Source organism: Natrix helvetica (assembly GCF_964273705.1).
Source record: "Natrix helvetica genome assembly, chromosome: 2".
In the NCBI taxonomy this organism is placed as follows: Eukaryota; Metazoa; Chordata; class Lepidosauria; order Squamata; family Natricidae; genus Natrix; species Natrix helvetica.
In genome coordinates this window covers 140,134,604-140,150,022 of record NC_138552.1, presented here as the reverse complement: position 1 = coordinate 140,150,022, position 15,419 = coordinate 140,134,604, and the positions used below count along the sequence as shown (strand labels likewise).

At 41.2% G+C, this 15,419-nt stretch overlaps 1 protein-coding gene across 3 annotated transcripts in view; it reads left to right on the top strand.

Moving 5' to 3' along the window:
• Window positions 1-15,419, top strand: part of KLHL29 (kelch like family member 29) — a 495,400-nt gene that overhangs the window by 409,916 nt on the left and 70,065 nt on the right. For all 3 annotated transcript variants that reach the window (XM_081940648.1, XM_081940649.1, XM_081940650.1), the window contains one exon: window positions 1,194-1,453. In XM_081940648.1, the coding sequence (XP_081796774.1) occupies window positions 1,194-1,453 (260 nt within the window). The remainder of the gene's footprint in view (window positions 1-1,193; window positions 1,454-15,419) is intronic.

Here is a 15,419-nt window from a genome sequence, read left to right as displayed (position 1 = left end):
CCCAAGTAAAAGTAGATCTTTACCCTGATCAATATGGGATTCAGATTATTTTGACTTCCCTTTGAAATGTCTTTACTTTCAAAAAAAGTTTCCTCCGGGGTGACACTCTTAAGGCTCCTGGAGGATCTTTTACTAAGAATTTATTTATTTTAATCTTTTTTGAGGTTTCTTTCTTGAGGATTTACTTATTTTAATCTTTTTCTGAGGATTTACAATTATTTATGCAATTAATTTCAAGAATTGTTTAATCCCAAATTCTTGAGTTTTAATTGGGAAACAACTGCAAAGTCACTGCTGCAGTGCAGGATGGGTAGGTGGAGGAAGTAGTATCCTTAACTGCACCAACTTTTCTGATTTCTTCAACCATAATAATAATAAATGTTTAAAAATTGTTTTTTTTTAAATGAAATCTAAGATTCTCGGGATGTTGAACCCTGTATCTTATTGCTAGCTAACCCTAACCCTTGAATGCTCTCATCGAACTGCCATGTTTACACAGCCCTTATAAGACATCACCCCTACTCTTGGCTCTTCATGTTCCCTCTTAATAAGGCTAATATTTAAGATATGCTGGGCTCATTTTGTATTTATATTATTACCCTTATTATGCACATTTGTTAGAGGCTGGTATTTATCCTTCGTCTCCAATCACCCTTTGAGATTCCAGGTGGCATTCAAATGGCATGAGCCATGGTGGCGCAGTGGTTAGAATGCCGTATTGCAGGCTAATTCAGCTCACTGCCAGGAATTCAATCCTCACCGGCTCAAGGTTGACTCAGCCTTCCATCCTTTTGAGGCTGGTAAAATGAAGACCCAGATTGTTGGGGGCAATATGCTGACTCTGTAAACTGCTTAGAAAGTGCTGTGAAGCAGTATATAAGTCTAAGTGTTATTGCTATTTATGACAATCAGAACAAGAAATGACAGACAGGCTACATGTATAACAGAGGTGGTTGCTGCCAGTTCGGCCCAGATCGGCCAAACTGGTAGTAGTGGTGGTGGGAGGCTCTGCCCCCCCCCCCCGAGGCTTTGCATGCCTGAACCAGTAGTAAAGTAATTGGCAACCCACCTCTGACGTACAATGAGTAAAAATCATCATCATGGTATATATTTGTGACCTGTGGCATGTAATAATATTGGTCAAGAAAATGGAAGACCTGTCCTATACCTTTTGTTTCTTATGTTCTTTTTAGAAAAACAGTTGACCGCTAGCAATTGCTTAGGAATATTAGCCATGGCTGAAGCAATGCAGTGCAGCGAACTATACAATATGGCAAAGGCCTACGCCCTGCAGATTTTCCCAGAAGTGGCAAATCAAGAGGAGATACTTAATATCTCAAAGGATGACATCATTTCCTATATGTCAAATGACAGCCTAAACACAAAAACAGAAGAACTGGTTTACGAAACAATGATAAAGTGGATTAAAAAAGATCCCTCCGTCAGAGCACAGGTAAGGATATAGCAGAGTTTATGAGATTCCTGCTCTTCCTTTTATTTTTCAATAAAGCACTTTTACATCATATGTTACTTGTTTCCTTTTCCAATCTAAAGGTGGCTAGATGAGAAGAAAAATGCAGATGGGTGTAACAAGTATTCGGTTTTGTCATCTGATTGCTGTATCTGATTAAAATTAAAGGACTCATATTTGTTGCCAGAACAACACAAAAAATAGATAGAAGGATTAGAACAGGCTTTCAAAATGGAAGGCAAAGTTGTTTTTTTAAAAAAGAAACAAATGATGCCTCTTCAGCAAAAAAAACCCAAGAAATACATAATTGACTTATGAACATGGTATACTGAGAGGAACTATGCTAGATCAGTGCTGGCTGTGCAAATGTCAGTAAATATTTATTAGGGCAACTTTCTCTGGATAGTCACTTTGCTAGCAGTTGATCTTAATTGAGATAAAAATTCAGATAAAAGGTTATAAATTCTGCCCTGGTTCTGAGAACCTTAATAGTAAAATGTTGTCGTTGGGCTAGAATTACAAGAGCAGCACGTAAATTTACCAGTTATCTTAGCTGATTAAGATTTATACTAAGCTAACTTCACACATTATCGATCTAAGGTATAAGAATTGACTCAGTGATCAAGTAGTCTCTTCATTTGCTTCTCCTATAAGTTCAGCTCAATGAAGTTGTGGCCGAGGTGATATTGTTATTGTGTCTGACATTTATAAGATGTCTCTATGGCATGTTCCATATACATAACTGGTTTGTATTCCTTGTTGTCTCATAACATTTCATCAGGGCAAAATTACGCTTTTCAGAATTTAGCAAATGTTAACACTTAGAACAGTGACGTGCGGTGAGGTTTATGGCTGGTGAGGCTGGTGATGTCATCAGCGCGAGCCACAGTCCCCTTCATGTTGACTCAGGAAGGTGGGGAATGGGACCATGTGTGCAGGAGGCTGAGGCAGCTTCAGCCTCCTGCACAAGTGGACCCATTCCCCGCCTTCCTGACTCCTGAGTCAACATGAAGGGGACCACGGAGTGCGCTTCATGGGACCGTGGTCCCCTTCATGTTGACTCAGGAAGGCGGGGAATAAGAATTGACTCAGTGGAGCCCATTCCCGGACCACATGTGCAGAAGGCTCCTCAGCGCCTTTTCCCTTTTTTTTATTTTCATGATGAGAGAGGTGAGGCTCTGCCTCCCCTGCCTCCCCTGACCGCACGTCCCTGACTTAGAAGCACTATGATAAAGTAGAATCATAGTATTTTGGAATTACAATCAAACTAAGCAAATACCTTATTCCATAGCTTCTCCCTATAGATTACAGTGCTCAACCATTCTTACTTCACTCACATAAACAAATATATATTTATAAGTCAGTTTCAAAATTGATTGTCTATTCAATATGGACAAAGATTTAATATCAGAAGCACAAAAAGAGTTCGCAATAAGTCACCCCTCCCAATGGGGCTTAGTTTCTGCTTATGGTTTCAGGAGTTTAACAATACAAATATTGTTAAATTAAACTCTCAGTTCAGAAGGAAAGGATTAATTTTGTACAATAATTTAATAGAGTCCAGAACAGTAGAGAATCTGGAATAACTGAAATTATTTCCAAAGATATTGCGGGGTATTTATATGTTTGGATTTATGCCAGTGTTTTTAAATAAGATTTAACTCTCGGCAGGGTGGGAAGTAATTATCTATTTTTGCTGAACAAACATATATGTTTTGTCCAATACCTCTTAAACTTTTTTTTTACTCCAGGATTTAATCAAATAATCCCCATAAATACTACAATATCCATTGCAACCAAAACTGGTTTTATAGCTTCCCAAACTTTCTTAGAGTAGAGATCAGCAAAATGTAGATGTAGGCTAATTAAAATACCCAAAAGACTAACAAGGTCATCCCATCATTCAAAATGTTCTGGGCACTGGTGTAATATGGAAAGTATACAGGAAGTACATTTTAAATTACTGGCAATCTAAAATACTCCGATACATTTCAGAAGTTGTTGTACTGCCAAAGGAATACTGAAAGACATTAAATTACGCTCAATACAAAGGGCAACAGGTCAGAAACCTGGATAAAGAATGGAAACAGGAGGGACCTAAAATGAAGAGTGTCCTGCATAAGGCAAGACTTCAGCACATGGTCAATTTTGCAGTCAACAATATTCAAAGAAAGAGTACTAGTAGTGTTCTCCTGCCTTAGTAATAATGTGAAACAAACTCCAATCTTGTGTATTATTCTCTGTTTCTGAATGGCCTAAAGGAGACCAGTTCTTGCTTTTGTTTCCACTAATTACTAAATCTCAGGTTTATTAACCTAGATCCATGACGGTGAATCTATGGCACGTGTGCCACAGGTGGCACATGGAGCCATATTTGCCGGCACGGCAGCCCTCAGCGCCGGCATGCATGCATGCGCTGACCAGCGGATTTTCTGCCTTCCTGAGGGCCAGGGGAGGCCATTTTCGCCCTCCCCAGGCTTCAGGAAAGCCTCAGGAGCCTGGGGAGGGCAAAAAACAGGCCCAACGGGCCAACCAAAAGTTTATTACCGAACTTTCCGTTGGGCCGTTTTTCACCCTCCTTTTTCAATCCTATCAAAGGTATGTTTCTGGAAAAATGAAAGCAGAAGGTCATAACCAGGGATGAAGCTTTTGTTCATTCTTGGTCTCTGTTGGCGATGGCGCTCACTACTGCTTGTCGTCAAGAAATCAAGGTTTATAATTCTGATTAGTTTATTTATTTTGCTCCATGGGCCATTCAGCATCAGTAGCATCTTTTGAATCAAATACTTGGAATAGCAGTACACTGAGGCCAAAAGATATTGCACAGAAAATGTTATTCGTTTTGTACTGCTGCTTTCTTTTTCTTCTCTGCTAATTAAAATTCACACAGTTGTAAGAGTTGTAAGAGTTTAAGTTGTAAGAGGTGGTTTCATTTTTTTCCCCCTTTTGCCATTGCTACTGTTGCTTTTCCTGCTCTCCCATTCCTGCTGTTCAGACATTTTTTTTCAACACCAGCCTGCATTTTCTTCTCATCATACTTCTCTTCTGACGTGCCTTTTGGTTTTATGGTGCTATTCTTATTTTATTTTATTTTTTTGCTTGAGAGTTTCTCATTTCTTATTTTAAATGTTTATGTATGTTTCTGTGAATATGTTTGCAGTTAAATTATTGCTCAGATATTGATGACTATTCTTGTCATATGGTATGGATAAATCAGTTTTCAAGATGTTTGCCATAACCTATTTTCCCCCTCAGTTGCTGTATCCGATATTACAGGTAGTCCTTGACTTATGACAGGTCGCTTAATGGCTGTTCAAAGTTACCATGGCCTTAGAAAGAGCAAAGCACTTCTGACTGTTGTGAAACATTGTGCCTCTCCCTCCCCTTGTGATCACCCAGCTACATTTTGGACGCTGGGCAATCTGTTCGCACTTAACAACTTATTACCAGGAGCCACATGTGATTGCCATTTGCCATCTTCTCTGCTGGCTTCCCTGAAAGTCAATGGGGCTGGCTGAAAGAGCGACCTGCCAAATGGCGCCGAACGTCTCTGCCAGACTGTGGAAATGGAGCTTGGCTTGTGGAGAACATTTCTGTAGCCTAGTGGAGGCATTCTCTTCTTCAGATTGCAGATCACAAAGATCTGAGCTTCATTTCTGCAGCCCTTGGGAGGGGTTTCCCACCCCTTCACACACAGAAACAGAGCTCAGATCCAGAAGGTCTGATCCAGAAGTCTGATCCATTTGTTCAGCCCTTTAGAGGAATTCCCTCCCGTACAGAGAGAGGAGGGGAACTCCTCCCAAGGGCCTCAGAACCAGAGCTCCACACAGTGTTTTGGAGGAGTTCCCTTCTGTGCATGGAGGGGTGCAAAAATCCTTCAGCATGCAGCTCTTTTACTCCATTCACTTAACAACCTTGGAGATTGTTTAGCAACTGCAACTGGGATTGAATCATTGAACGAATCAGTCATTTGTTCAACTGCTTCATTTGATAACCAAAATTGCAGTCCCAATTTTAGCAATAGGAATAACGCTTACACTTACATATCGCTTCATAGTGCTTTTACAGCCCTCTCTAAGAGGTTTACAGAGTCATCAAATTGCCCCCAACAACCAGGGTCCTCATTTTACCTACCTCAGAAGGATGGAAGGCTGAGTCAACCTTGAGCCGGGTGAGATGTGAATTGCAGCTAGCTGTTAGCTGAAGTAGCCTGCAGTACTGCATTCTAACCACTGCGCCACCTCGGCTCAATTTTGGTTGTAAGTCAAGTATTACCTGTATCTGAAGATAGTCGCATAGATGCTATCTTCTAACATAGAAGTTTTTTTTCTCTTAGGATGCTTTCATAAAAATCCTGTTTTAAAATTTCATAATGGCATCTTTAGGTTCTGGAACTCAAGAAGAGATTACACTGGGGGCGGTATAGAAAGTCAAGCTCAATAGCCTTGAAAATGTGTGTTTAAAAATAGCTGTAGTTATATAAATGGCACTCCCCATGGTCAGGAAATATAATGCAAGATTTTACACTGACTAGACACTAAGTCGTATAAAGAGAGCTGGACAGAGCTGGCTATATTTAGTTTTGGTAGGCTAAAGGATAGTGGGGTGATGATATGAAATCTTCTTGAATTACCTGAAGGATGTCAAACAGAAGATTAAAACGTCTTTATTTATCTCAGAGTGCAGGACATAGACTAACAGATTAGGTTATAGGAGGGCAGATTCCAATTCAGTGTTTTTGGGGGCAGAAATGACCTTTCTAACTGCAGGAGCAGTTGACAGTGGGACCAATTTCCCAGGGAAGTGATGGCTCATTTTCACTAGAAAGGTGTAAGCAGAAGCTAAGACAACCACCTGTCATTAATTTGGATTTTGGCATTCAGCAAGGGATTAGACTGGTGGTCAGAACAGCTCTTTCAGATGGGATTGACATCAGAATTAATCCTGAAAATGGCTAAGAATAAGCCACAAGTAAAGTAGCACATTTTAATTAAAATATTAAAAGCCATCATATAGGAATAATCACAACTATATCAGTAGTACTAGCATTTGTACGTTCAAATGATTTCAACAGAAAGTCACCTCAGATTCCCAAAGTTTGTCTGATCAACTATTTATTTTTGCCTGCTCATAAAAGAATAATGGAAACAATGTTCATTTGATCTCCTTTTGCAGGCAGTTTCAGAGGCTGTAAGCAACCTATGAGGAGATGTTGCCTTAGTGTCATTTTCTATCACCCCTAATGATCTCTTGCAGACTAGGATACCTCACCCATAGATCCTAAAACCTGAGCAGATTCAAATGAGAAAATTGCCTGTCTCTTAGTCATACAATAACTTGTGTGTCCGAAGCAGTACTTTGCATTGTGTTCAAAATCTCTGTGGTAGTTGGGTCTGTAACATGGCTTATTTTTGGATGCAACGTTCTCTAGCAACTGAAGTTTCTAAATATTTTTCAAAGGCAACCTGATATAGAACTCATTACAATAGTCCAAACAAATTATAATTAATGCATACATCAAACCTGGCATCTCTAGAATTGTACACAGTTGGCCCATGAATCTTAGCTGTGTAAATATTCATTTACTCATTTCAGCATTGATGTTGTGCCAAAGGCAATCAACCAGAGGTCATTATGGCCAAGGAATACCCACAGAGTTTAAAGGATGTCTTTCTATCGAGCTGAGGTTTTAATTTCTAGTCTCAGTTTGCCTTTAAGAACCTGAGTTTTGTTTGGATTAAACTTTAATTTATTTACCCTCATTACCCTATTGACAACATAAAGTGGTGACTTTAGAACTTGAATCATTTATTTGGATTTAAATGGAGAAAGAGGGGTAGAGTTGTGTTCATCAGCATAAGAGCCATGGTGGTGCAGTGGTTAGAGTGCAGTACTGCAGGCTACTTCTGCTGACTACCAGCTGCCAGCAATTTGGCAGATCGAAACTCACGAGGCTCAAGGTTGACTCAGCCTTCCATCCTTCTGAGTTGGGTAAAATGAGGACCCAGATTGTTGGGAGCAATAGGCTGACTCTGTAAACCGCTTAGAGACGGCTGTAAAGCACTGAGAAGCAGTATGGCAGTCTTAAGTGCTATTGCTATAATTGGTGATGCTGCTCTTCAAAACACTAGCCACCCTCTCCCAGCAGTTAAGTATATATTAGGTAGCAGTGGGGATAACCTGGAATCCTTAGAGATGCTCTAGGTCAGTATTTTCCAACTGACTGCTGCTATTAGAAATTTGTTTGTTAAAGGTACACAAGCCTTAAAGCTGTAGCACCTTCACATAGAAGCCCAAAGAATCAGGGAGAGATTTTATGGTCATGTGAGGCCAGATTGACTTCTTCTGAATCATTCTCAAAGCCTGAAGAATCCTCCTGCTGAGTTATTTGAACATTTGCCTCAGTGTGAGGTCAGATTTCCCAACAGCCCTATACCAATGTCTTTGAGACTGCTCTGTGTTCAAATGGGAGACACCTGGGGATTGTTCAATGTGATCAGTATGAGGTGGCAAGCTGTCTGGAATGGCAACAGTGGCGTAGCGTGGGTTGTCAGCATCCGGGGCAAGGCAAGTAATTTGCACCCCCTAAGATGTTGCGCCCGATGCGGCCGCCCCCCCTGCACCCCCCACGCTACGCCACTGCCCCCCTGCCAGTGCAGGGTCATCCGAGGAGCTTCCGGAGCTGAGACGGGCCAGTCTGACGCCCCAACCCTTCTCTTCTCTTCTCTTCCAATATTTGTGTTTGTTAAATGCAGTAATTTCACTTCCTAAAGTGAATAAGAGGCTTCTTGGCATGGAGTGGGATCCAGGCAAGGGGGGAGGTCCCTGCTTTTGAGGAAAGAAGGAATAGACCGACTGCCTTGTGGGGCCGGGAGGCTGGTGAGCCCACTCCCTCCAATTACACCGGGCAAGGGCTGCCCAGGTGCCCCTGTTCGGAGAAGAGCGTCAGTGGCCAGGAACGAAGCAAGCCCTCCTGACTGGCAGGCGGGGCCGGGCAGGGGCGACCCAGCAGGCTTTCTCGGCCCGCCCCTTCCAGCTGGCCTGTGCGGAAGCGGGAGGCGGCGGAGGGAAGAGCATGGCGGAGCAAGAGCCCGAGCCTCTGCGCCTGAAGCGGCTGCACGGCGGCTTCTTCGCAGTGCCTCCCGCACACCGGGTGAGCAGACTCCGACTGCCAGGGTGCCCTTCGCGCTCCCCCGGCGGCCAGGCGGGCTGGGGTGTGTAGTCCGCGCTCACCTGCCAGGCGCCAGTGCTGCATCCAGGCAGGAGCTGCTCCCCCAGCCCACCCCGACACACACACACTGGCTGCTTCCTCCCCCCGCGCCCCCAGCTGCAGAAACGGCCTTCTCACCAGCTCTCCTTCCAGCTGGGAAGATGCCGGAGCGTCAAGGAATTCGAGAAGTTGAACCAGATCGGAGAAGGGACCTATGGCATCGTCAGAGCTGCGAGTGCGCCCCCCCAGATGTTGCGCCCGGTGCGGCCGGCCCCCCCTGCACCCCCCACGCTACGCCACTGAATGGCAATTTATCCGCCATTAGCCATCTTTTTCTGAAGTCACTAACAAGTGTTTTAGGCCCTTTTGAATGCCTTTGGGAAATAACAAAGCTAAACAGATCTGCTATAGTTGCACATGTTCTAGAATTTTTCCCAAAACATTTACGGAAAATTCTCAGAGGAAAAATCAGCGTGGGAAGTGTTTGCAGACGGGAGACATGAAGATGAGTGGTTCCCACACCAAGGTATCTATCATATGTCAGGCAGAATGTATGTTGCAGCCATCGTGGGCTCCCTTATGACCTGTTTTGATCCACAGTTTGTACGTTTCATATCTCTACTTTAAAATGTCTTAAGAATCCTGTTTACATGGATTGTATCAGACTATTTTAAGAGAGCTTCTAAGCAGCTGAGACATGTTGGAAGAGCAAATGCTTATTTTTTCCAAAGGTCATTCAATATTCTTCCAGAAGAAGAAAGAAGAACTCAATATTTATTAAGCTAATGCTTTGTAAATAACTATATCCCAGTGCTTTGGAATTGAATGCCAACTGCAGGCAATAACATTTCTGGAATTATTGGAGCGCCACTAATCATCTGGTTTTATGTTTAAAAATAAAATAAAAAATTGGAGAAAGCAACCAGCTTAGATGCTCTCTTCTTGAATAATTAGGCTATATCATGTGGCAGTGAGAACAGATTGTTGGCTAGAGACTCGCCTTTTAATTACTTGACAATGGAAAACCTGGATCTGAATGAAGTATCCCCCAAAAATCCTTCAGCTGTTATACTACATTTTTAAGATCACAAAATGAAAAACTAAGATACTAAATACTTTTCATCAGGTGGAACCTTCAAATTACAAAGCAGATGGATTGAAAGCCCAAAAGTAAGGAACATCCCTTCTTGGCTCTTAGCTACAATTTGTGACTTAAGCAGAATTTTCCATTTTTGCTATGTGAGAAATTTCTTCCTAGGAATAAAATCTTGTTCCTTGAAATACCATTTCCTATGGAAATAAATTTTGGCCGTAGGTTATATCCTATACATAAGTAGTATGCCCACACTGGAATTTTCTTGAGTTGAGTTTTTTTAAAAGTATAATAAAAAAGCTCATTTAAAACAACCTCATCTCTCTGTGTGCAATGAGGCTTTAAATTAGCCTCCACTGAGATCAGAGCAGCCTATTATAAAGCCTCATTCCTGCATGAAGGGAGCTTTGCAGAGAGGTCAGTGCTGTAGTAGGAAAGTGTAAGACTTCTCAGGGCTCCCCCTCAAAAATCACTTCCTCTCTACACCCACACTCTGCTCGGGCTATAGAATGCCCTGTGTGGTTGTTAGGAGTTACCATTTTAAGTCCATGTGCAATGTAGTGTAGGTGAGAGAAAAGAAAGTGAGAAGAGCTCAGAAAAGCAATCTGTCGCACACCGCTCTCTTCTCTTCGGTAGCTTGAGCTAGGAAAGCGGAAAATCACTGTGGAATCTTAAAGCAAGAATTAATGCTGTTTTCAGTCAGCCTTATGCTATCCCAGGACTCCAAAACTATGGTTGCATAGTCTGGTTTGCGAATCCATCACAATTTGTCTCCTGGAAGGGGGCAGCATAGATAATAACTTGCTCAAAATCCATTTTCACTTTGGATTTTCAAAAATACAATAGCTTGACCTCGGAGGTGACTAGATCTCTTCTTTGAACTATTATAATGCGTCATACCCAGAGGTGGGTTCCTACCGGTTCGGACAAGTTCAGCCGAATAGGTAGTAACTCATCGTGCCATGCCCCTGAACTGGATCTCTCAGCGCCATCTTGGGTTTTTTGTTTTAGTACTGTGCATGGGTGCGTAACTCGCAAAGTGCATCCCTGAGCAAACCGGCAGTAGCAGCAGCCGGAAACCACCCCAGGTCATACCTGAAACTGGCCTGGGATCATCACTTCCCATAATACAGCTACAAGATCACAGGACAAGCAGCCCCCTCCAGACTGATGTTGCTGAGCTTTGACTCTTTGGTTTATAGTTTATTTTTAGTTCCAGTTGAAGGAGGTGACTGCTTATCTGGACTTTTAAGATCTTCAATTGCTGGATCCACCAATGGGAGGCTACAGGAGAAAGGTTTGGTTATAGAATGGCCTCATCTGGCACTTGGCTGTGTCATTTAGGTCAGCGTTCCCCAACCTTTCCAGCTTTGCGGACTGGTGGGGAAGAAGGGATGGTTTTGTGCGAGTGGCAGGTGAGTGGGCGCAGCTCCATTTGTACAAGTAGTGAGCATGCACTCACTCTGCTTGCACAAATGGGGCTGCATGCATGTGCACTTACCGCTTCTAAGACCCGGCTCCGAACAGGTCACAGCCCAGTACTGGATTGCAACTCAGGAGTTGAGGACCCCTGATTTAGGTAGCAAGTAAAAAAAAATTGTATTTCCTCTAGAATAATATAACTTCTTGACTTGAATTCTTTTCAAGTACTTGTTTTTTTTAACCTGTTTTATCTATTATCTGTTCTCAGGCTTTACTTGCTTGGTAAGATAGTTAACATTGTTATAAGATGGAGGATTTTTTTAAAAAAAAATTCTCTCGACTGTTTCATTTGTACCACACCCATGATGACCTTTTAAAAATACTGCGAATGATCAAAAACCCAGTTTTAAAACAGAATGCCTATTTTTTTTTAAAAAATAATGAACTACCTGTAAAACTTCATACGTCCCTGAAAATACTATCTCAATAGTAACTTAATGATACCTGAGAAACAAAGGTTTGCAGAACCTTGGAAGAATTGGAAGAATTTACAGAATAGCACAGTAATTGATTAAAGGAGCTAATTTGAAAAGGATTCCAAGAGCTGAACATACTGTGACTTAGCAGTACAACATATAAATGAAAAGGATTTGAACTAGATTGTGTTAGAAGGAAAAGAAGTACTACAGAAATGAAGCAAAAACAGTGTTACAGATATGTTTTAATAATTTTAAACAGGCCTTGAATATTGCCTGTGTAATGTTCTGATGTCATAGCATTTTAGCTTTCTTCAGTCGATCGCTAGGTAAAAAAGATGTGTTTTAACTTAATAAAAGCTCTATACACAAACACACATACATGTGTATATATACATGTATATACATACATACATATAACACATATAACATATAGTTATATACCGTATTTTTTGGAGTATAAGACAGACTTTCCCTCCCTAAAAGTGTGTGAAAATTTCAGTGCGTCTTATAGACTGAATACGGGCATGTGGCCTCCTGAACCCTTCATATGTCGTGTTTCTGCCCTCCCCTGGCCCCCAGAAGCACTCTCCAGGCCAAAAACAGGTGCGTTTTTGGCAAAAGCGGGAGGACATGCGGAGCACTGCAGAGTGCTTCTGGGGGCTGGGGAGGGCAAAAATGCGATGTGTGGAGGCCAAAAACTTTTTTTCTTGTTTTCCTCCTGTAAATCTAGGTTCGTCTTATAGTCCGGTGTGTCTTATAGTCCGAAAAATACGGTATGTACTGTAAATGTGTGTGTATGTATATATTACAAGTGTGTGCACACACTTGTATAAAATGTGACATGATAGCCTTCTAGCAGGCAAGGAAATAAAGTTGCTGAGTTATTTCAGTTACATTGATCGATTACTCAGGACTAACCTGTACAAGTAGTTTTGCCTCGTGTGTCAGTTCTCTCCTTTTAACACAGCAACACAGCATAACTTAAACTTAGGATAGGTGCATAAGAAAGGTAAACCAAGGTTCTTTTTTTTAAAAAAAAAGCTCTTTCAACTTGAGAAACCTCAGTGCAGTTAATTTAACGCTTCATTTTTGTATAATGATACAATATGAATATAATTTTTTGCTCATCGGGTTACCTCCAGAAATATGTGGGGAGCAGAATCCGGAGGACTGAATTGCAGTATAGTAATTCTTATATAAGTAACACTTTGAATTAGCTGAGTAGCTTTGAAGATGTCAAACTATAACTTCATTATAGCAAAATATGGTAGCTATACCTAAAATAGCACACTAATAAACTTGATGCCAACTCTTTAAATCATATTATAAGGTTTCATACTATTATTCGTATGACGTAATTCCTGTATTTTGACAAGTTTCTCTGGAGGCCAGTACAGGTAGTCTCCCCTTCGGGGAGAGGGGGCGGTCTATAAATCTAATAAAACTTAAACTTAACAACCACAATTGGCACCAGCAACTTAGTCATTAAACAAAGAGGGACTAAGTGAAACTGTACTGTGCTTACTATCCTCACCTTTCCTTTGCCTTACAAACATCTGAAGGTCATAGCACTTATAGCATAAGGTTTAGATTTACAGTATATTGTATACCGCTTCACAGTGCTTTATAGCCCTCTCTAAGTGGTTTACAGAGTCAGCATATTGCCCCCAACAATCTGGGTCCTCATTTTATCAACCTCAGAAGGATGGAAGGCTGAGTCAACCTTGAGCTGGTGAGAATTGAACTACTGGTAGTCAACAGAATTAGCCTACGATACTACATTCTAACCACTGTACCACTACGGCTCATAAATGCAAGGATGTTACTTTTTCATAGCTGTCAAAATGTGAAGAATTGCTTAGCAATGCAGTTGCTAAATGAGAACTATTTATAAATATGTATAAACGTGAGGATGCCTACATAAATGAAAACAGGTGTTCAATTTGATCTATCCTAATAAATATATAGCAATGATTGGATTCAGTGAAATAAGGACCCCAGTCAATATTTAGTACCTGATTAAAAATCATAACAAAATGCTTCTAAGCTGTGGACCCAAGCTGATTGAAAAGAAGATCCCAAGGAAGCAACCGGTGTTTCGAACATCCTTCCTCAGTCTGATGTTCTGCGGATTTTGGGGAACTGCAGTTAAAGCCACTTTACTACTGGCTGGAAACTCTGAGATTGTAATTCCAACAAATCTCAGAATTCTCAAATCAGGGAAAATAGCCTAGACCAGGGGTGTCAAACTCAAGGCCCTTGAGCCAATGTGACCCGTGATGTGGTCGGATCTGGCCCACAGGACCATCCTGGAAAATGTAAGGGGCCGGCCCACATCACTTCAGCCTGGTCTCCCCAATGTGAAGAAATATCGGGCCAGCATGGCTTCAACCCAGTCTACCCAATGCGAAGAGGAAACATCAGGCCAGCGTGGCTTTGGCCGAATCTACCCAGTGAGAAGAGGAAACATGCCAGCAATTTGGGGAGTGGCTTCAAGCTGGCCATACCCACCCAGTCGGCCAGCCTCCCTCCCCAAAGGTCAACCACAGCCCTAATACGGCCCTCAATGAAATTGAGTTTGACACCCCTGGCCTAGACCAACTTTGTATTTTCCATGGCTAGATTCATTGTTATGGATTGTCTGCAGTGAGTCCATGACAAGCGCAAAATCTATGGGTCCCTCCCCCCCATTCATTCATGTCCAATTCCTGGAGCCTGCCAGTATAAGCCCTTACAGTTTTCCTGGCAAGGTTTTTCAGAAGTGGCTTGCCGTTACCTCTTTCCTAGGGCTGACAGAAAATGTCTGACCACTCCACTCCGCTGGCTTTGTGCCTAAGGTAGGACTCAAATTCATGGTCTCGCAGTTTCCAGCCTAATGCCTTAACCACTATACCAAACTGGCTCTCAATACCTATGTGCATGCAGTTAAAATAATAGGTAAGAAAACAAGGCTACAATCAACAATTTTACATATCCAGCACAATTTTTAAAAATACCTGAAATTTTCATGGATTGTCTTAAAAAGTATAATGAGGAAAAGATAGAAATTATGCTTCTCTCTCAACATTTTCTGACTAGGCTTTGCAAATTTTTATATAGAAAATACAGTCAATTTCTTGCTAGAAACAGAATTAAGTTTCTGCAACAATATTAGAGAGATCAAATAATCATTTTTGCAATAAAACCCATAGTCGTTTCATTCATTTATGTTCTCAGAGAAATTAAAGTCAAAATATATGACCGGCAAGAAACTTAAAATCAGAAATTTTAAAGCCCTTTTCACCATATGATAACCATCATTTAGATAAAGATAATCTAGGGGTTTGTCTTTTCCATAAAACAATTCTTAATCAGTCTCCTTTAATGCTAATTTCAAAGTAATAAAATTGAGTGCCTCTAAGTAAATATATATGAATCTTGAAGTAATATTCATTTTTATAATATTACTTTTCTCCATAAGATAGTTAACATTTATCAGGGACAGTATTTGGCCAAACATGGAAGCTAAGCAAGAGTGAGTTTGGTTAATACTTGAAAGAGAAACCATCAGAGTATTCCCAACTGTAGCTGGACTGAGAAATTGAAAAACATCCCTGAAGAAGGCAATGCCACTTTTGTATTATTGCAAAGAAATGTTACTTGGATGTGTTCATGTAATCTCCTGGAGCCAAGCTGAACTTGAGGGTATCTTTACCTTTTGGATAACATTTACTTATTTCAATACCATGCAAATGTAATTTTATA